We start from the raw sequence: 21,745 nt of genomic DNA on the forward strand, positions 1-21,745 counted from the left end.
TTTCCCAGCGTGTCATCCATAAAGCCAGAATGGGAACCAGGCGTGTTTCAGATAGTGTAGCATGGAATGCTTTGGATCACTGGGTCTTTAACATTCTCCGTCAACATTCTCCGTCATTTCCTCTAACACCCAGAGGACAAAGTCTTAGGTTTGTGTCATCCTTGTCTTCAACACCTACTGATCTCCCTTTTTAGCAAAGTGAGATCAGATCCCAAGCTTTTAGAACCTTGGCCAAGCTAATACCCTGGCTTGACTTTAAATTTTCCTTAAATGTGTCTTGCTGGAACTTGTTACAGGCAAATAACACTAGTCCTTCCCTTAAGCAGTGATCTAAACTTTCCTTATTTTCCTGAGTCTTGCCAAGAGTGATCCCTGGGCCGGAGAGATAGTATGGAGGTAAGGCATTTGCCTTGCATGCAGAGGACTGTGGTTTGAATCCTGGCATCCCATATAGTCCCCTGAGCCTGCCAGGAGTGATTTCTGAGTGTAGAGCCAGGAGTAATTCCTGAGCGCTGTCGAATGTGACTTGAAAATTTAAAAAAAAAAAAAAGTGATATCTGAACACAGAACCAGGAATAAGCGCTGAGCACCGCTGGGGGTGGTGACTATCCAAAAAAGTTGTGCTCAATTTTTCCTTACTAAAATCCTTAAAAAGTTCTTCTTAGGGGCTAGAGCAATAGCATAGCAGTAGGGCATTTTCCTTGCATGCAGCCACCCCAGGACAGACCCAGGTTTGATCTCCAGCATCCTATATGGTCTCCCAAGCCTGCCAGGAGCAATTCTGAGTGCAGATCTAGGAGTAATCCTGGAGCACCCCTGGGTGTACCACCCCCCCAAAAAAAAAACGGTTTTTTGTAGACATAATCTTGAGTCTAAAACCTGTGTTAGATGTAACTCTCCCCCTTTTCTTCCCTCTGTTGATAACATTGTGGCAATAAGCGGGCGCTCCCCACCATGCTTGGTTATTGTGCTCACTGGGGGAGCTCACTGAGGGCCTCACAAGTCAGGTTGCCGGTGCTCACACAGCCAGTTGCTTTACTGCACTTTCAGCGCTTGCACACGTGCTCTCTGAGGGAACATAATCTGTACTCACACATGTGCTTATGGAGTACTTACTCTTGGCATGATGTTCGCACACCTTTCTCGTTGCAATGCCCTGGTGGTGCCTTCACACAGCTGTCTGAGCTGTTGGAAATCACTCCCAGTACCCAGAATCACAAACTGCAGAGCTTACCGATCTAGTACAGTGATACATACAGGCAGAACTGAGCTTTGAACTTGAGGCCTCATACTTGCAAGGCAGGCATTATTGCACTGGCAAAGGTTGTACATTGGTGAAGGTTATAAATGACTGTAACTCAACCATGAACAACTTTATCTGTGGGGGAAACAATCTATTATGAACAACCCTTATAATCATAGTGTTTAAATTTGAAAGAAAAGAAAAAGAGAAGCATTATAGCCCCAATGACAAAATACTAAGCCAATAATAATTTAAGTAGAAAGAACCTGAAGAGATAATGCAATGGGCTGAATAAATGGACCTTGCATGCTGGAGACCAGGGAAAGAAAGAAAAGAAAGAAAGAAAGAAAGAAAGAAAGAAAGAAAGAAAGAAAGAAAGAAAGAAAGAAAGAAAGAAAGAAAGAAAAGAAAGAGAAAGAAAGAAAGAAAAGAAAAAGAAAGAAAGAAAGGAAAGGAAGGAAGGAAGGAAGGAAGGAAGGAAGGAAGGAAGGAAGGAAGGAAGGAAGGAAGGAAGGAAGGAAGGAAGGAAGGAAGGAAGGAAGGAAGGAAGGAAGGAAGGAAGGAAGGAAGGAAGGAAGGAAGAAGAAAGAAAGAAAGAAAGAAAGAAAAAGGAAGTAAGAAAGAGAGAGAAAGAAAGAAAGAAAGAGAGAGAAAGAAAGGAAGGAAGGAAGGAAGGAAGGAAGGAAGGAAGGAAGGAAGGAAGGAAGGAAGGAAGGAAGGAAGGAAGGAAGGAAGGAAGGAAGGAAGGAAGGAAGAAAGGAAGGAAGAAAGGGGAAGGGGAAGGGAAGGAAAGGGAAGACGCACCAGCAATGCCTGTCCTCGCACAGATGTCATTTATCCCAGCTGTACACAGTGGGTACAGAGACAGGACAGTTCCCTAGATCAAAAGCACCCAAGTCAACTCTGCACATATCAGTCCTCTGCAGGAGCCAAGGGCCAAATTCTCAAGTTATTTGTTGTTGCTGACGAGAGTTCAGCAAGCTACGACCCTAGGCTAGCGCCAGTCCACACTTGCTTTTCTCAGCCCACGCACTAAGAATAGTGTTAACATTTCTCACTAACTGGGGGATACCGAAAGAATATTCCATGACGCATGAAAATGAAATCTCACATTCATTTCCACAAATAAAGTTTGATTGGACATGGCCACAACCATTTGTCATACCACAGCAACTTCTGCTTGACAACGGTAGGGCTGAGCGGCAATGACGGAGACTCATGTCCTGCTCACTATGTGTGGCTTCACAATAAATCACAGTGACACCAGAGTGCCAGCAGTGTGCTTGTCACTTTTGCAAAACTGTCTGGTTTTTATTACGAGTGTCTATCCATCATGTGAAAGCCTGAAAAATAGACTTGGAAAGACTCGATTTGTTTGTTTGGTTTTTTTACGGTGATAAAATACAAAACATAAAACATACCCTTTGAGTCATTTACTTCATTTCTTTTGGGGCTCACAATTGATGATGTTCAAGGAACACCCCAACTTGGTGCTCAGGGACCAGGATGTGCTGGGGGTTCCATGCAGTGGTGGGAAGCTAACCTGGGCTGCCTGGATACAAAGCATGTAGCCCAGTCCAGATCTCTGTCTCTCTGTGTGTCTCTCTGTCTCTCTCTCTCTCTCCAGCTTAGTCATTTTTAAAACATTCATTCTTCAGTACAAAATTGCTGCTGTGTAGTCATAATATTACCAACTCCAGAACTCTTCACCTTGCAAAACTTATCTCTAAATCCATGTATACCAGCTACCTATTCCCCTATCTCCAGTCCCCCACAACCTCCACTTTCTGTGTTTAACTATTGTAAGCCATGCCATCTCATAGCACTTAGCATTTTGTGATGGGCTCCTTTCACTTAGTAACATATCCCCAAGGTCAAGCCATAATGTAGCAGGAGTCAAAATTTCCTTCCTCTTTAAGCTGAATACTTATTGTTTATATTATATTAGAGTCCACATGTCCATTCATCTTTTAAGGGTCAAATGTCCCTCCTTTGAGGTACAGTGGAATATATATGTTATCCAATTAGAAGAAGCATTATGCTCATTAGGCAATATTATGTCCTTGACCAAAGAGCCTACTCTTGGACTGAGAGATAGAATATCAGATAGAACATCAGATAGGGAGGGCCCTTGTCTTGCATGCGACTGACCCTGGTTCAAACCCCAACACCACTTATGGTCTCCTAATCACTGCCAAGCCACACAGGAGGTGTTCTGAGTACTGCTGGGTGTGACCCAAAACTAAATACATTAATCCCTGATGCCTAAGAGATTTTCTATCTGGACATCTATAGAAAAAAAACAGTTGGACCCTTTTGTTTTTCTTTTGTTCTATTCAAGGACTACACCCAGTGGTGCTGGGAGGGCTTCTCCCTACTCTGATCTTGGGGGTTGCTCCTGGGCAGTGCTCAGGGGACCATGAGATGCAAGGATTTAACCTGAGTCTCCTGTGTACAAAGCCTGTGCTCAGCCCCTTGGATTAAGCCCCTCATCTCTCTGGCCCTCCTCCATCTTCGTTGCATCCCTGTTCACAGTAGCAGCCATGAAGCTGGTTTGCAGTCTGACTTCATCACATGCCATTGTTGGCATGGTTCCCATTTTTTTTTTTTTTTTTGGTTTTTGGTTTTTGGGCCACACCCGGTAACGCTCAGGGGTTACTCCTGGCTATGCGCTCAGAAGTCGCTCCTGGCTTGGGGGACCATATGGGACACCGGGGGATCGAACCGCGGTCCGTCCAAGGCTAGCGCAGGCAAGGCAGGCACCTTACCTCTTGCGCCACCGCCCAGCCCATGGTTCCCATTTCAAGTACAAGCTCAATGCCCAACCTTGTATCCCCAACCTTGTGTGGGCTTCCCAGAAATGTACTTGACCCCTTCTTAACTGTGCCAATTCCAGCTCTGTACAGACCAGAACCACCCCGAGCTCCCACCCTCAGCCCAAGTTCACCCTGTTCTTTCTTGCCCAAACATCAGTCATTCTGTAAATATTTCCTGATTCCTTCTCTCTACCCAACCCTGGGGAAGTTGACACTCAAGGAGGAGGGGGTTGACGATTCTGTACCAGCCCTGTCCCTGCCTTCCCCACCCACACTCTCAGCATCTTCCTGAAATTAATCATAGAATCTGCAAATTACTGCATATGAGCTACAAAGGTTCCTTGACCTCTGTGAATTATAAAACCACCAACCTTTTAAACTCTTGTGTTAAAATGAATTTAGAATAAAAGGAACTCAGGACATTAGATATTTCACATATTAAGATTCTAAAATCATAGATTGCTAAATTAATTATTAAAATGTTTAAAATAATTATGGACTGGAGTAATAGCACAGCAGTAGGGCATTTGTTTGCCTTGTTTGTCCCAGCTGACCTGGGACAAAATCAGGTTCAATCCCTGGCATCCCAATGATCCCATATGGTTCTGGAGCCTGCCAGGAGCGATTTCTGTTTTGTTTTTTTTTTCCCTCTCTCTTCTTTTTTTCTTTTTTGTTTTTTGGTCACAGCCAGGAGTGCTCAGGGGTTACTCCTGGCTCTGTGCTCAGAAATCGCTCCTGGCAGGCTTGGGGGACCAAATGGAATGCCAGAGATCGAACTGGGTCCAACCTGGGTTGTCTGCATGCTAGGCAAATGCCCTATCATTGTGCTATTGCTCTGGTCCCCCAGCAGCGATTTCTGAGAGCAGAGCCAGGAATAATCTCTGAGCACAACCAGGTGGGGCCCAAAAACAAAACAAAAAAATGTTTAAATTAAATGGTGGGCATGTTTACCCTGAGTGTAGTAGAACCATAGGGTCACTGGAGAAGAGATATCAGGGTGTTCTGAAGGGAAGAGAATCTATTGAGGTAGGAATACTCCAGTTGTCTGAGTGCTTCCCAGACCAGCAGCCTTCAGTCCCTGGCTCAGAATCAGAACTGCCCTGTTGCTCTGAGTTTTCCAGAGGTTGAGGTTCTGGCCTCTGAGTCCTCACTGGGACTCCAGGAACTCCTTTCAACTAACTTTTTTGTTTTTGTTTTTGTTTTGTTTTTGGGTAATACCCAGTGATGCTCAGGGTTTACTCCTGGCTATAAAAGGTGATAATATGAAAATACATACAATGTTTAGAAACTGTTTCAATGATGTTAGAACCTTTGCAACTCAAGATGTTGTGTCCCATGCACCACAAACTACAAGACCCAGCATACCTTGCATCTCCCACATAAAGTGATGCTTCCCCCCCCCCACCCTGCCCATAAGTGCAAAGGGAAACCATACCACCCAGTAGCTGACCAAGAAGGGTGTGTGGGTTTGGACTCTGGGAAGTAGCTTATGTCCCAATAAGAGGTTGGACTTTGAGTGACCTTATTGGATTTTTTCTGAATAAACTCCATTATTTTGGTGAACCAAAACAAAACAATGGTTTTGGTTTTGTCTATGGTCGCATTCTACCAGGAGAATTCCCTTCATATGCCTTAAGAGAATCACAATCTCTTCATTTCTAAAGCTTCAGCACAAACCCAAGAGTTACTGCAGTTCTCAGTCATTGCTCTCAACATCTGCTAAAAGAGAAGACTAAAGTTTCCTGCCAAGGCTCTTTGTGGGAAGAAAATGTAAGAACCTAAAAATGGTTCTCAAGTGGTCCTGAGCAGGATGTTAGCTCAGGAATAGGTACTCAGCTCAAAGCTCAAACACACTACCAAGGAGAGCCTGAATCCAGGAAAGAGGGTGTGGACCCAGGTGAGTGGTCAGGAAAACTTCTGGGTAGAGAAACTGTTTCTTAAATGGGGGAAGGTGAGGGTCAGGTGTTGGATGAGGTCACCCTCACATTGGAGTCACAGGTTGAAAGGAGGAGCTAGGGTAGGAATGAAGGACTCAGCCATCTAACTGGAACTGCAAACCAAGCCAGCTGCAACTGTCTAAATATATTCAGTATGAGGAACTATACTTGGCTTTAGTCCTGGGGTTATTCTTGTTTCTGTGTTCTGGGGTCATTCCTGGCAGTGCTTGGAAGACCAGGTGTGTGGTGTTAGGGATTAAACCAGGGTCAGCTACATGCAAAACAAGCATCCCAATGCCTGTACTGTCTTTCCAGCCCAACAAGGATGATTATTTTTTCTACTTTTCCTAAGCAGGAGCCCCTAGACTAATAACAGAACCTTTCCTGATGAGTGGTTCCAGTTTCTAGCCATCCACAGGGCTGAAAGACAAGCAAAGCCCTTGCTGACCACTGTGTGTATTCCAACATAAGAGATTCCAGCACTTATATGGCCTAGCTCAAAATCTACCAATCCATTTATGCAAGTCACCCTTCTATCCTATATTTGCCTCATTTGTAAGCCTAAAAAAGAAATCCAAGATTGGCCTCCATAAGGGGTTTGTTCTGATTTCTTTCTCGCCTTCTTTTTCCTTCCCTCCTTCTTTCCTTTTACTTACTTCCTTGTTCCCTCCCTCCTTTCTTTTATTTTCCCTTCCTCCTCCCTTCTTCCTTTTTTTAATCTTCCTTCCTTCCCCCTTCTTTTCTTCCTTCCCCCCTACCTTCTCTCTTTCCATTTTCTTTCTCCCTCACTTCTTTCCTTTCCTTTTCTTTTATATCATTTTTCTTCCTTCTTTCTTTCCTTCCTTCCTTCCTTCTTTCTTTTTTTTTGTGTTTTTTTTTTTTTTTGGGGTCACACCCGGCAGTGCTCAGGGGTTATTCCTGGCTCCAGGCTCAGAAATTGCTCCTGGCAGGCACAGGGGACCATATGGGATGCCGGGATTCGAACCGATGACCTCCTGCATGAAAGGCAAACGCCTTACCTCCATGCTATCTCTCCGGCCCCGCCTTCCTTCCTTCTTTCTTTCCTTCTTTTCTTCCTTCTTTCCTTCCTTCCTTCCTTCCTTCCTGCCTGCCTGCCTGCCTGCCAACCCCACTGGCCTGATCAAATGCTGTTCTCAAAGGCTAGTGCTCATTTTCACACTGGAAACCAGCACTGGCCAAGGCAAGGTCTCTGCAGCTTATATATTGTTAAGTCAAGGGGACCAGAGTTTGCCCTTGTGTTACTAGGTTTTACCTGATGTCTCCCAAAGACACTAGAGATTAGCTGTTACCTTCAGCTTCTTTGCTTTTTCTCTCCTCACAATGTATCTTATCTTTATTTGATTGCTTTTCAACCTAGAATAACCTAAAAGGATGAGGGTGTTCCCTGCATCCCTCACACTTATTGTGGCCATGTGGGCTACAGGATCACACGGTGACACAAGAGAGGCTGGAACTCTCACCCTGGCACTGAATTCAGATTTTAGATTAACAACAAATAGCTTTCTATGTTCCAAGCTATATTTGGAACTGGGTATAGATGTTCATTGTTTATCTGAAATTTAGTTTCTAACTAGGTGGCTTGTGTTTTTATGTGCCAACCTTAAGTAGTTCCTAGCTGCTGGAACTGGAAAAGAGTACCGTGGGTAGAACACCTGCCTTGCACGAAACAACCCAGTTCCAACCCTACATCCCACATGGTCCCCTGAGCTCCACCAGGAGCAATCCCTGAACATAGAACCAGATATAAACACTAGGCATGGCCCTAAGACAAAAATAAGAAGGGGCTAGAGCAATAGCACAGCAGTAGGGCATTTGCCTTGCACATAGTTGACCTGGTACAAACCCAAGTTTGATCCCCGGCATCCCATATGGTCCCAAGAGCCTGCCAGAAGCGATTTCTCAGCACAGAGCCAGGAGTAACCCCTGAACACCACTGGGTGTGACCCAAAAACAAAAGTACAAACAAACAAAAACAAACAAATAAAAAGGTAACAGATGGGGGGCACAGAGGGTAGGGTACATGCCTGGCATGAGGACCCAAGCTCCAAGCTTAGCAAAACATAATATTGCTGAGTGCATTCTTTAGACCCTGACATGAGGGGAGGGTGGAAACAAGCAAAGCTCTCTGGGCTGGAGGAAGAAAAGTCCCTGGGTCATAGTCTAATAGATTCTGTGACCAGCTATATCTAAGAATAACTACTCATTCTCCTTGTTGGGGCTTTGGCCTGTGACAGACCTTATGAATTCCAGCTGCTCCCATCAGGACCCCAGATGCTGCCTGAACTGGCTATTAGATTGGTGCATGAAACCTTTTATCTTGCTTCCTCCTTACCAGCCTTGACCAATCTCCAGGACACAACTGTAGCTGTTCTGTCATGTATGTTCATTGTATGCTTCTCTACTGAAGGTACTCACAGGTTCCTCATGAATCTGCAGAGCTGCCTCTGGAAAACTCATACATGTGTCTAGATGTTACATCTCCTGACTCAGCCCATGTACACATTCCACATGCCCCTTTCCGATGTCTGTGCTATAGTCTATCCTCATCAGTCCACCTGCCCAACTTCTAAGTTGTCTTCTTGATAATAAAATTTTTTTTTTGGGGTCAGAGCGATAGTACAGTGGGTTAGGTGTTTGCCTGCCTGAGGCCAATCCAGTTCCAATTTCTGGCATTCCATATGGTCCAAAAGCCTGTCAGGAGTGATTTCTGATCACAGAGCCAGAAATAACCTTTGAGTGCCACCAAAAACAAATAAACAAAACAAACAAACAAACAACCGTCTCTTGGTTCTTGACGTCCAAAGGTTCCTGACACCTGACATCCAAATACAAAGGACATTGGGGAAGGGGGTGGTTAGCCAAGAAACATTTGATGGAGCTAAGGTTCTACATTAAAATACACAAATTGGAGCCGGAGCAATAGTACAGCAGGTAAGGCGCTTGCCTTGTACACAACTGACCCAGGTTCTGTCACCCAGCATCCTATATGGTTCCCTGAGCCTGCAAGGAGTGATTCCTGAATGCAGAGCCAGTAGTAACTCCTGAGTTCTGGCTGAGTGTGGCCTAACCCTCACCCCAAATGCACAAATCAGGGCTGGGGGATGTAGCTCAGTGGCAGAATACTTGCCTTATTCAATTCCTGGCACCATGATAAATAAATAAAAACAGACAAGTTATTCATTGAGTTAGACTTTTGATTTTGTTTTGTTTGTGGACCACACCTGACTGTGCTCAGGGTTTACTCCTCGTTCCAACTCAAGGACCACTTCTGGCTAGAATCAGGGGTCCATATGGGTGTCTACGATTGAGTGAACCTGGGTCAGCAGCATGCAAAGTAACTGCCTTACTCGCTGTATGAAAAGAATCCAGCCTCCAAGACTTGTGATTTTTAAATTGAGCTATTAACAAGTTTGTCAAAAATGTAAGAACATTTATAAAAATCCAACCTCGCTATATTTACAAGTATAAATTACAAGAGTTCCAAGATCCATTTGAGTCCTTGACAAAATTGTCTTTGTCGTCAAAGTAAGTGAAGCATTTTAATTACTTTATTTAATGAAGCATTTTTAAAAAGAAACTAAAGATAGTAAATTCATAAATGCAGTTAAATGTTTAAACCTATTTCATTAACCAAGATTGCAAATAGCTATCATCCAAAGTCCTTGAAAATTTATTTTAGAAATTAATACATTCCTAGAAGGTGATTTTGGGAGACAGAAAGGGAAATGGGGAGATGTTTACCTTATATGCAGCCAATTCTAGTTCGATTACCACATACATGGTCCCCTGGCACTATTCCAGGTTTAGTACCCTGCACCAAGGACTGTAACACAAAACCTATGCCCCCTGGTTTCATCTCCCCACCCCTCCCTCTAAAAAAAAAGAATCCAAGTCTGGAATATGACTCAAGTGTTAGATAGTACATGCCTACCTAGATTGCCCAAAGTCCTGAGTTCAATCCCTGGTACCACGTGCCCCCAGTTTTCACTCTAGCATGGCTCTTATAAATAGAAAATAATAATAAAATAGAATCCCTTAAAGCCAACTCTTTCTTTATTCTACATCTACCCTAAAGTGTGAAGGCCTTGGGTTAGTGGTGCCCCCTGCTGGATGATGTACTGCAATGCACAGCCTTTTATAAAGGTGCTCCGAGGTTGTGTGTGTTGTGTGTGTTGTGTGTGTGTGTGTGTCTGTGTGTCTGTGTCTGTGTCTGTGTGTGTGTGTGTGTGTGTTAGTCCAAGGAAGGACAGAAAAGGTTCCAGGCTGCAAGATTTCTGGGTGCCAACCAAGAACGTTCTTCAGCCTACACTGCTCCATCTGGGCCTCATCACTTATAACCCAAACATCTCCCTCCCACCATCTCTAGAGAGTCCAACCTTCCCCAACTCCCTCCTGCCGAAAAATCCACCCAAGTACATTCTCTGGCCTGACGCTCAAACCACACTATGGCTTGGACCAGGGTTGTTTTCCTTCACTTGTTTATTTTATTGGTTGTTTGGGGACCACACCGAAATATTGCTCAGGGACTACTCCCAGTCCTGTGCTTAGAGGTTGCTCCCAATAGTGCTCATGGAACCATGTGGTACTGAGGATCAGACTCAGGCCACCTGTATGCACAGCTTGCGCTGCAGTCCTTTGAGTCATCTTTTCAACCTCCAGGATTGTTTTCTTGGCTTAGTCCCCAAAATGCCCCACCCCTGCAAGTGTTTATCTACACACAACACCTCTACCTTTCCTCTCCCCCAACTTCTGCATTTCCCTTCCCTGGCTTCCCTTTCAGGTAGGCTGATAGGTCTGAACTATCCTCCCCCATTTCTTTTTGCTGTGCTCCTATTCATCTTTCAAGGGTCAACCCAAAAATTCACCTCTTTCTGGAAGCCTGCCTTTCTTTCCTTCACTTGAATTGGCCTTTTCTTTCTCTACTGGAGCCACATCCTGATTTCTAATACTATCTATATCTCTAACGAAAGGCTTTTCTCTCCCATTGCAGGCAATAGGCCAGGAGCATGGGGTGATTACCAAGCACCCCAAAAAAGAAATAGTTCAGCTCCATGATCTCCTAGAGGACCCAACTGACTCAAGCTGGAATTTTCCACAGTAGCTAACTGCTTTCTCTTCTGTCCTGCCTAACCTTTGCTGCCTCCAATCCTCCTTGTCCCACTACTGGTGTTTCCTAGAACTACCTCTCAAATAAGCAACTTGAGCTGAATTCCTGTGGCAGCCACGACTCCAGGGTGCAGCTCCCCCAACACAGAGCTCTGTGTGCTGTGTATACCTCATGAATGCTGTGGTTGAAGCATCAGTCCATAAAGGCATTGCAGGACGATCATGACACCCCAGTACTTGGCTCAGTGTGCAGTGAGTACGACCTATATCCAGGCCCTTTGTCTGTATTATCTGCTCTAAATTTTATCCTCACCTCCATCTGGGAAAGGAGGCTGGACCAGAAAGATAGCATGGAGGTAGGGCATTTGCCTTGCATGCAGAAGGACAGTGGTTCGAATCCTGGCATCCCACATGGTCCCCCGAATCTGCCAGGAGTGATTTCTGAGCATAGAGCCAAGAGTAACCCCTGAGCGTTGCCAGGTGTGACCCAAAAACAAAACAAAAATGGAAGCTATCATCATGCCCTTTCACTGATGAGAAGGACCAACCTTTATGGACCCCTTTATCTGGGGTCTATCCCCACCAGCGCTATCAGGGCTGAGACTTAAATCCTGACCAATTGAGTTTAGAAATGGAGACTGTAACTGCTTCCTAGAGTCTAGCAAGAATAATGATAGCACATGCCTGTAGGATTGTTGTAAATGCCCTGGTGGGATACTCCAGGCAGGAGGCATGTGCACACATATCTACATCACCCCCACCCCATCCCCAATTGCTTGCAGAATTGAGGTGTTTTAGGCAGCTGTATCCCTCCTCCAGGCCAATCCAGAGGCACGCGTCTCTATGGTTGCTTATTAAGTGCTTATTTAAATAAATGGACCACCTCAGCTCAAATACCAAAGCATTGACACAACTAGGAACAACATAAAAAGTGAGGCACAAGGGGCCGGAGTGGTAGTGCAAACAGTAGGGCGTTTGCCTTGCACACGCTAACCTAGGACGGACCGCAGTTCAATCCTCCAGCTTCCCATATAGTCCCCCAAGCCAGGAGTGATTTCTGAGCACATAGCCAGGAGTAACCCCCCGAGCATCACCAGGTGTGGCCTACAAAACAAAAACAACAACAACAAAGATGAGACACAAGAGACCAGCTCTGGGGCCCACAACCACTCTTCTATCCAGCGCCAGAGCTCTATTCTAAGAGACCTGATCTCACACCACTTGGTTCCCTGAACTCTAACACCCACTGGGAAGAAGTCCCAAAGCAAAGTCCTGCGTTACTAGTATGAGACAGGAGAGAGCCATTGTGTCTGTCAGGAGAGAGACTCTGAAAAGCATCTGGCAGGTGAGATGTCCTTCCTCCCTACTTCTAAAATGAGCCTCTGGTGCCATCGTGTGGTCGTCACCTCTTTTATCCTCTACTGTGATTTCTTTAAAAAAAAAATAAAAATAAAAATATTTAATTTGGAGGCACAGAAGAAGGGGAGGGAGAGGTTAGGTAAGAAAGAGGGGAGACAGAGAAAGACAGAGAGAGACAGAGAGAGCACACAGGCTTCTCCAAAGGCAGAGATAGCCCCAGTACATGTCCAAGGGTTAAAGAAACAAGGTGCACATGTCAGGATGTGGGTGTCATGTGCTCAGGCATCACATGTATGCTGCTCTGCTTTATTTTCCCAGGTGCCTTTTCAAGCCCTTAGCCCACCGATGTTCTCAGAAAACTCCAGAGCAATGCCTCCCTTCACCAAGTAAGGGCCAAGACTCTAGGAGCTCAATACTGAGTAAGGCAGCCACAATTCTTCCCTTTAAAAGGTCAGTAGTACCTGAACCTGCACCTCCAACAGGAATATAAAACCCAGGAATCCAGAGAGATAGATAATGCTTGGTTTACATGCCCTGAGCCCCAGCTTGATGCCTAATACACACACCCCCATTACCAGCAAAGCCAGGAAACAGGAGTAGCCCCAGATCATCACTGGATATGGACTCCAAATTCATACACACACACACACACACACACACAAAACAATGCAAACCACAAATGTAGACTTTATACATATTTTTTCCAGTAGCTGCATTTTAAAAATATAATTGGTGCTATTAATTTTAATAACATTTTTGTGTAACTCAATATATCCAAAATAGAAGCATTTCAACATGTAGGCAATATTTGGGGAGGGAACCTCCCAAATAGTGCTCAGGGGGCCACTCTCAGCAACACTTGGGCACTTGAGCCTTACAAATCAATGCCAGGATCTGTGGCTTTGGCCATGTGGTGCTAGGAGCTCTATGGCTGCACCCAGCAGTGTTTGAGAGGTCATATGGTAGTTAAGGCATTCACCTTACATGCCCTGGGCTCCAGTTTGCTGTCAGTTTGGTGCCCTACCCCACCCCCCAGAACAGCTAGGGATTGAACTCAGTACTGTGCACCTGTACCCCTGGCCCTGAGTTGTCTCCCTAGCCTGTAAGTATTGTTTACTTGACTTCATTTATTTTATACTGTCCTTTTTGTTTGTTTGGTTGGTTTTGGGCCACACCCGGTGACACTCAAGGGTTACTCCTGGCTACTTGCTCAAAAATTGTTCCTAGCTTGGGGGACCATATGGGATGCTGGGGGATCGAACTGTAGTCCATTCTAGGCTAGCGTGGGCAAAATAGATGCCTTGCTTGCTTGCACACCACTCTGGACCCTAAACTATCTTTAAAATAAAAAAAAAATTTAAAAAAAAAAAAAGCTGGCTAGGGTCGGAGAGATAGCATGGAGGTAAGGCATTTGCCTTTCATGAAGAAGATTGGTGGTTCGAATCCCAGCATCCCATATGGTTCCCTGAGCCTGCCAGGAGCGATTTCTAAGCATAGAGCCAGGAGTAACCCCTGAGCGTTGCCGGGTATGACTCAAAGGCCCCCCCCCCCCCCCAAAAAAAAAAAAACTGGCTATTTTACACTCAGTTCATCAGCATTCAAACTGTTTACCCACAAATGCTCAAGAGCCCAAGGCAAAAGCAGCTACTGAATCGGACAGCAAAGCCTGGACAGACTCCCAGCTTGCATATTCTGGCCTCTGGAACCCTGCAGAGATTTGATCTGTTGCATCTCCTTCAAATTCACCTTTTGGTACCACACAGACAGCTCAACTGGGCAAGTTCATACAAAGCAGACTTTGAGTTCAGAAGACCCAGGTTTGAGTCAGGCATTTTATGCTCAGTCCCCTAGCACAGTCCCATGCCCAGAGCTGAGCACCACCAGGTATGCCCCAAACCAAATCCAAACCAGAACAAATTCATCTCTACCTGTACACTAGAGACATGAAAGGATTAATGAACTCAATTCTGTCCTCAAAAAGAGCTGACTTTTGAATCTCACCAAGCCATTCTATGTTAGAAATGTAAAAATGCAGGTGATCAGGACTGATAGATAACATAGATGTAGTGAACAGGCCTAGCATATGCCTAACCCATATTTTATTTGGGAATAAACCCTGAACAAACTGAACAAAGTGGGTACAGTCCAGGAGGCTTTCAGTACTCCTGAGTGTGTCCCTGAAGACACACACACACACACACACACACACACACACACACACACACACACACACACACACACACACACACCACCACCACCACCACCACCACCACATCAAATAAATACTCAGGATATTGGGAAGCATCAAATAGATACTTAGACCCTTGAACTGAACCTCTAGCAGAACTGCCAAATTTTTTCTCTGGCCAAAATCTTTTCCCTGTACCTCTTGAGAAAGTACCTAGCACTGAAGTTGCAGACAGAAGGCCTAGAAGGACCTTACCCATGAACCTAACCCTGAACCTAACCTAAGCCCATGACCTAACCCTGAACCCATTCATCTTTGGGCATTGTGAGGGTTAATTTTATATAGCAATGTAGCTAGACTAGGGCTCCCAGTTTGCCTAGTCAAACACCGACTTAGACATTGCTATGAAGGTCATTTTTATATATTGTAAATTTTTATTTTGTGTGATCTGGGTGCCACACCCTGCTGTGCTCAGGGGATGAGCTGGGGGACCACAAGGTGCCAGAGATTGAACCCAGGCTTTCTGTATGCAAAAATGTGCACTAACCCTTTGAACTATTTTTCCCAGCCCCACAAATAAATTTTTTAATTTTGTTCTGTTTTGAGACTATACCCTCTGGTGCTCAAAGCTCACTCCTGGCTCTGTATTCAGAGATCACTCCAGGAGAGTCTCAGGGGATCATATGGGATACCAAGGATCAAATAAGGCCAGCAGTGTACAAGTGTACAGTGTACAAGGCTAGCACCTTAACCTCTACTATTTCTCTCGATTCCATGGGTGCACTTTTAACTAGAAGTGCCAGAGAGTAATTCAAAGGCTGGAGCTCATGCCTTACCTGTAGGAGGTTTGTGTTAGATTCTTAGTACTACATGGTCTCCTGAGAACCGCTGAGAGTGACCCAACTTATCCAATAGATCAGGGGTCTTCAAACTATGGCCCACGGGCCACATATTGTATTTATTCCCATTTTGTTTCTTCACTTCTAAATAAGATATATGCAGTGTGCATAGAAATTTGTTCATAATTTTTGTTTTTACTATAATCTGGCCCTCCAACAGTCTGAAGGACAGTGAACTGGCCCCCTGTTTAAAAAGTTTGAGGACCCCTGAAATAGATCATTAATTAGTAGATTTTGAGTCAAGCAGATTACCCTCCCTAATGCGCTTGGGCCTTGTTCCATCAGTTAAAGGGTTGTGTGTGTGTGTGTGTGTGTGTGTGTGTGTGTTTGTGTGTGTGTGTGTGTGTGTGTGTGTGTTTTGGGTGGGTGGGGAGGCTCAGCATCACCCAGTGATGCTCAGAGGTTACTCCTGGCTCTGCACTCAGAAACTATTCCTGGCTTGAGAGACCATATAAGATGCCAGGGGATTGAACAGCGGTCTGTCCTAGGTTAGTGCATGCAAGGCAAAAGCCCTACCATTTGCACTACCACTCTGGCCCCAATCAGTTAAAGTTCTTAAAAGCAAATACTGTCAGAAGCTAGAGAAATAACACAGCAAGTAGGGCTTTGGCCTTGCATGTGCATGAACCAGGTTCTATTCTAGGCACTTCATATGGTCCCCTGAGCCCCACCAGCAGTGATACCTAAACAGAAGTCAGAACTAGGAGTAAGTCCTGAGGACAGTTGTCTGTAGCCCAAACCCACCTTATCCCCAAATAATAAATAAAATAAAACAGCAGAACTTTGTTTTGTTTTTTTTTTGTTTGTTTTTTTTTGTTTTTGTTTTTGGGTCACACCCGGCAGTGCTCAGGGGTTACTCCTGGCTCCATGCTCAGAAATTGCTCCTGGCAGGCACGGGGGACCATATGGGACGCCGGGATTTGAACCGATGACCTTCTGCATGAAAGGCAAACGCCTTACCTCCATGCTATCTCTCCGGCCCCAGAACTTTGTTTTTAAAACACTTTTTGTGTGTGCGTGCGTGTGTGTGTGCGTGTGTGTGTGTGTGCGTGTGTGTGTGTGTGTGTGTGTGTGTGTGTGTAATAAATAACTGTCTATGGGTGGGAATCTATGCTGAGCCATTCCATGCTAAGTATTTTACTGGGTTCATTTATTAAAACCTTTGATAAAGGCCCCTCGGACTTTCCTACAGAGAATAAACTAAGCCCCCCCAAAAAGGCCCCTTGCTAGCACCAGCCAGAGCCGAACTTAACCCTGAGTCTGCTCTCTCCAGAGGCCTAGCTCCTCGCTGCCAGAATTCATGCAAAGTGAATATAATAATATCTCCTGTCTCAGAAACTAAGTCTAGGAGCCCCCACTAGCTGCTGGCACAGCAAAGGGTGATACGAGTGTGGCACCAAACTGCCCACATGCCTGTGGACACACCCTGTAGAATCACACTCTGACAAGTTCCCAAGGGTGTCCTGCTTCTGGGGTCACAGTGACCTATTTCTAATTTTCTACCAAGGCCAGATGTGACAGGCATGCCTTTCAGTTCGAGTGTTTTCAGTATGATGCGCTTGAAAGTTGCCCATTTCCTCAAGGTAGGCTCCCGAGATATCTGTGTCATCCACCCCAGGGGCCCCCAAACCTATCTCAGAGACCTCCAGGGAAAAGGGTCTTCGCAGGGAACAGTTCAGACCACCCCATCCCAGCTAAAGCTTTCTGACCACAAGCTTGGCAGAAGCCAGAACTGGGGGTGTGGGTAGAGGTCAGTGCCGGGAACCAGCCCAAGTTAAGCCTGCCTTTAGATGCCCTTCATTCCCCTAGAATCTCTGGGAGCTGTCTCCTGGCTCTTCTGGACGCCAAGGGAGCAATGGGAGCAGCCGTGATGGGGGACAGACCTCCGGCCCTGAATCCACCAACAGCTGTGACCACTTCAGCTATTTTAAACCCCGCGAGGCTCTGGACACAAGAACAGACTTTGGGTCCCCACTTTACGGCTATGAGCCAGGGGCAGAAATTGAGTCTATGAGAGGCTGGTCTGGAGGTATCTTAAGAACTATTATTGACAATGATATGTAGACCACTATAATTAAAATAAAAATTATATTTAAAAAAAAAGAACAATAAAAGACATTTTTACAATAATTCTCAGAGACAAAAGTGATGAGGGCTGGAAGGTCCAGATCACAACATGAAGCTCACCATAAAGAATGGTGAGTGCAGTTAGAGAAATAACTACACTGAGAACTATCATAACACTGCGAATGAATGAGGGAAATAGAAAGCCTGTCTAGAGTACAGACAAAGGTGGGGTGTGGAGGAGGGAGATTTGGGACATTGGTGATGGGAATGTTGCACTGGTGAAGGAGGGTGTTCTTTACGTGACTGAAACCCAACTACAATCATATATGTAATCAAGGTGTTTATATAAAGATATTAATAAGAAATAAAAATACTCTAAAAATTAAAAATAAAAGACCCCTTTCTTTTCTTTATCTTCTTGCTGCTGAGGACTGAACCCAGATTCTCACATATATAAGAAGTGCACTCTGTCACCAGTCACCTTTCTAACCCAAAGAGGTTCCTTTGGGGACTATTCTCTTTGTGCCAGGCACCTTAGTGTCTTTGTTATCTAGTCTCTTTTTCTACTTTGCTTTGATTTTGTATTGGGGCCACTGCCTCCAGCAGTACTCATGGCTTATTCTTGCCTCTGTGCTCAGCAATCATTCCAGATGGATTTTAGGGACCATATGGGGTGCTAAATGTTGAAACAAGATAAATGCCCTACTCACTATATTCTATCATCTCTTTTAATATAATCCTCAGATCTCTGCTGAAAGATCAGTTGGATCAAGATATGGAAAATGATATGGAGGTTGGGAATGGCAAGGTGAATTGTTCAAGGTCACAGTACAGTATGAAGGCTAGGACTTGACCAGGAGCGATTTCTGAGCATAGATCCAGGAGTAACCCCTGAGCGCCGCCGGGTATGACCCAAAAACCAAAAAAAAAGAGCTAAGAGACTTATCAAAATCTCACCAAGAATAAGAGGCACAGGAGAGATTAGAAGGAGAGCCAAATTTTACTTAAAACTTGCAGACTCGACCTGGCTAGAGTCCCAAATGCAACTCACACAGAGTTCATATACAGGCTACCCCAATTCTCTGAAAGAATTTTTCTCATCCAATGTACACAGTAGTTTCTAACATACATAACAATAAGTACAAGCAGTGATTAATGCATTCGTCTAAGTTCCGCATAGACATTTGCTTATTGTTTCACTGAACCCATCCTATTCCTGATCTAGCAGATTGGTCTGTCTCTTCTGTTCTGGTAGATAAATTTTATGATTTATGACCAATTCATCTTTGCCCAGTTTCTAGATTGGCCTACTCAGAAGGGGTCACTCTTAGGTCCTGCTTCTAGTTTTCTGCTTCTGCTCCTAATTTTCTCACTACAAAACCAGGGTAAATTTCTTCTTATTTTTCAGTTTGGGGGTCACACCCAACATGTTCTTCACTCAGGAATCACTTCTGGTGATGCTGGGAGGGATGGGACCATATTCATGTCAGGATCAAACCTGGGTAGGCTGCATGCAAGCCAAGCACCCTACCCTCTATGCTCCCTACTCTCTGTGCTATCATTCTGGTCCCAGCCAGAGTAAATTCTTTAACCTCTCTGCAGCTTACTTTCTTCATCACTTAAGTGGTAGATTATTTGGGAGGGTGGGAAGACCATATGCTAACACATGAAATCACAGGCTGGAATAGTGCTTGCAACACAGCTTACGTAAAATTCAGTTGTCTTTCCTTCCTTCCTAGCAGTTCCCCCTTGTATGTGATCTTTTTACACTCTGTTCATGTAATGACTTGCCCCAGCCCGTGTGAGGGTGCCGTGCCCCTTACCCACCCAGCCTCCACCTCTGGACCCCAGCTTTCTCAGGATGAAATAGAGTTGAAATGAAGTTGGGCAGCTCTATGCTGCCCAGGAAGGTGGGTGTACCCTGATACATGCCCAGTATCTGCCACCAGTGAATGCGCAAAAGGTGGGTACCCTTTAAGCAGCTGGATTCTTCCCTCTTTATCATAGTTTGTAAAGGAGGCTCTAGCATTCCCTTTAAGAATTTCCCCAGGCATGGGTGCAGGGGGATGGTGTTCTTTTTTATGACTGTAATCCAACTACAATCGTGTTTGTAATCACGGTGTTTAAATAAAGATATTAGATATTATTATTTAAAAAAAAAGAATTTTCCCATAGGGGTCAAAGTGGTAGCAGAGCGGTAGGGTGTTTCCTTGCATCCGGCTGCCCCAGGACTGACCCAGGTTCAATTCCTGGCATCCCATACGGTCTCTGAGCCAGCAGTGATTTCTGATTGCAGAGCCAGGAGTAACCCCTAAATGCCACTGTGTGTGGCCCAAAAAACAAAAATAAAATAAAATGATTTAAAAAATAAAAAAAGAATTTTCTTACAGTTCTGGCTGGATGAAGGTACCCTCCAGCTCTGGGTTGCCACCACCTTGTTCTCCTGCCACACAGCGGTGGCTCTTTGGCATTCTCTGCCCCTCTAAAAAGGGGCTGCCCTCAGTGGAATGGGGAGACAGGATCCCTCTAAAGGTTTTTGGAGAGAAAGAGATGAATGAAAATCACTAACTACTAGTGATCCTATAGGGATAAGGTCTCTTTGTATTTAGGACAAGGCTTTTTTTCCCCCCATTTTACCCATATTTTACTGGGCCTATGCAAAAAAAAAAAAAAAAAAACAACAACACTTGCCATTCTTACACCGTTATTGCTGCATTTTTTTCTTAACTCTTACCTTTTAAAAAAAAGAAAAAAGAAAAAAGAACTTACTAAACTTTCTGCTGGTGCCTCATTGAATTCAATGTGAGTCAACAGTTTTCAAAAATACTCTTCTTTCTCTTCCGTCTCTTTAGTTTTCCTTTCAATTTTCTATTTTTTAAAGAAGACACGTTGCTTTTGGTCTTCCTAAAAATGTGCTGTTATCAGTTATGTCAACTATGTAATGCATTTTCTTTAAATAAATTAAATTTAAAAAAAAGAAGAAAATCACTAACCACTAGAGGGCAGAAAGAGTTGGGGGCGTGGTCACCCGTGACTGACAATCTCTTAGCCAATAAGAGAGGGGAATCCGCTATTGATCACGCCCAGGACACGCCCCTTGTGTCGGGCTAAAAGATGAGTGGGCGTGGTCACCCTTGACGGACGGGCTCACAGCCTATAAAAGAAAGAACTAGCTCTTGGCCACGCCCAGGACACGCCCCCTTGCGCCGGGATAAAGGCTCTCCGGGCAGCGACCGGCTGGAGTGGCTTCACCTGCTGCAGGTGCACCAGGCTCTAGGTACCTGCAACAGTGAGGACCAGCGCGGGACCCACCCGCACGCACTGCGGCGAGGATGCTGCTTGAAAGGACCGTGCGGCTGCAGTATGGAAGCCGCGTCGAGGCGGTGTACGTGCTCGGCACTCACCTCTGGACCGATGTCTACAGGTGAGCTGGGCCCCAGACCCCCATATTCTTGCATCAGCCTTTGATCTTGGCCCCTGCAGGAGGCCTGAGCCCCTCCCTGGGCCTGGAGCACGCACTTTTCGTCCTGCACCTGAGTTTCCCTAGGCCCCCCTGCCTAGGCATCTTAAGAACTTCCCTGTAAACCCGTCAGCGTGCAAAATCGGTGTCAGCCTCCCAGACCCCTTGACACAGCCCCTCTTTCATACCCACCTCTCTGCTTCCCTCTCAGCACCTCCCCTCTCCCCTTCTCCTAGCCTCAGACCCTCCTGATTCACCTCAGCCCAGCTCCCTCATCATCTGAGCTTCCTCCAGATTTGGGAAGGTAGGGCCAGAGACCCTGTCGGGACCTAAGGGGGCTTCCCTGGGCAGAATCTGGCCCTAGGCTTGCTCAGGCTTCTGATTGACCCTGTGGGGGGCTGTTGGTCATGACACATTCCCAAGGCGAAGTCTCACATCCCCAGCACCTCCCCTTGAAGTGCCCCTGGGCCCAGGGAGAGAACTTGTTCTGGGACAAGGAGGATCTACAACTCTGGGCATTGGTTTGGTTTGAGGGGACAGGCTACCTGGTGATGTTGGGGGGGTCACAGGGGCTAGGGAGGTCATGCAGTGCTGCGACTGAACCTGGGGTCCCATGCATACAGTAGACAGGTGCCCCAGCCCTCTAGGC

The 21,745-nt window shown here is 45.4% G+C and overlaps 1 protein-coding gene across 2 annotated transcripts in view; it reads left to right on the forward strand.

Annotated features, from left to right (window-relative positions):
• PADI2 (peptidyl arginine deiminase 2) overlaps positions 1-21,745 on the forward strand; it is a 651,199-nt gene that overhangs the window by 554,575 nt on the left and 74,879 nt on the right. For both annotated transcript variants that reach the window (XM_049772007.1, XM_049772006.1), the window contains exon 2: positions 20,872-21,060. In XM_049772007.1, coding sequence (XP_049627964.1) covers positions 20,969-21,060 — 92 coding nt within the window. In that variant the 5' untranslated portion in view covers positions 20,872-20,968. The remainder of the gene's footprint in view (positions 1-20,871; positions 21,061-21,745) is intronic.

This window comes from Suncus etruscus, chromosome 4 (genome assembly GCF_024139225.1).
Source record: "Suncus etruscus isolate mSunEtr1 chromosome 4, mSunEtr1.pri.cur, whole genome shotgun sequence".
NCBI lineage: Eukaryota > Metazoa > Chordata > Mammalia > Eulipotyphla > Soricidae > Suncus > Suncus etruscus.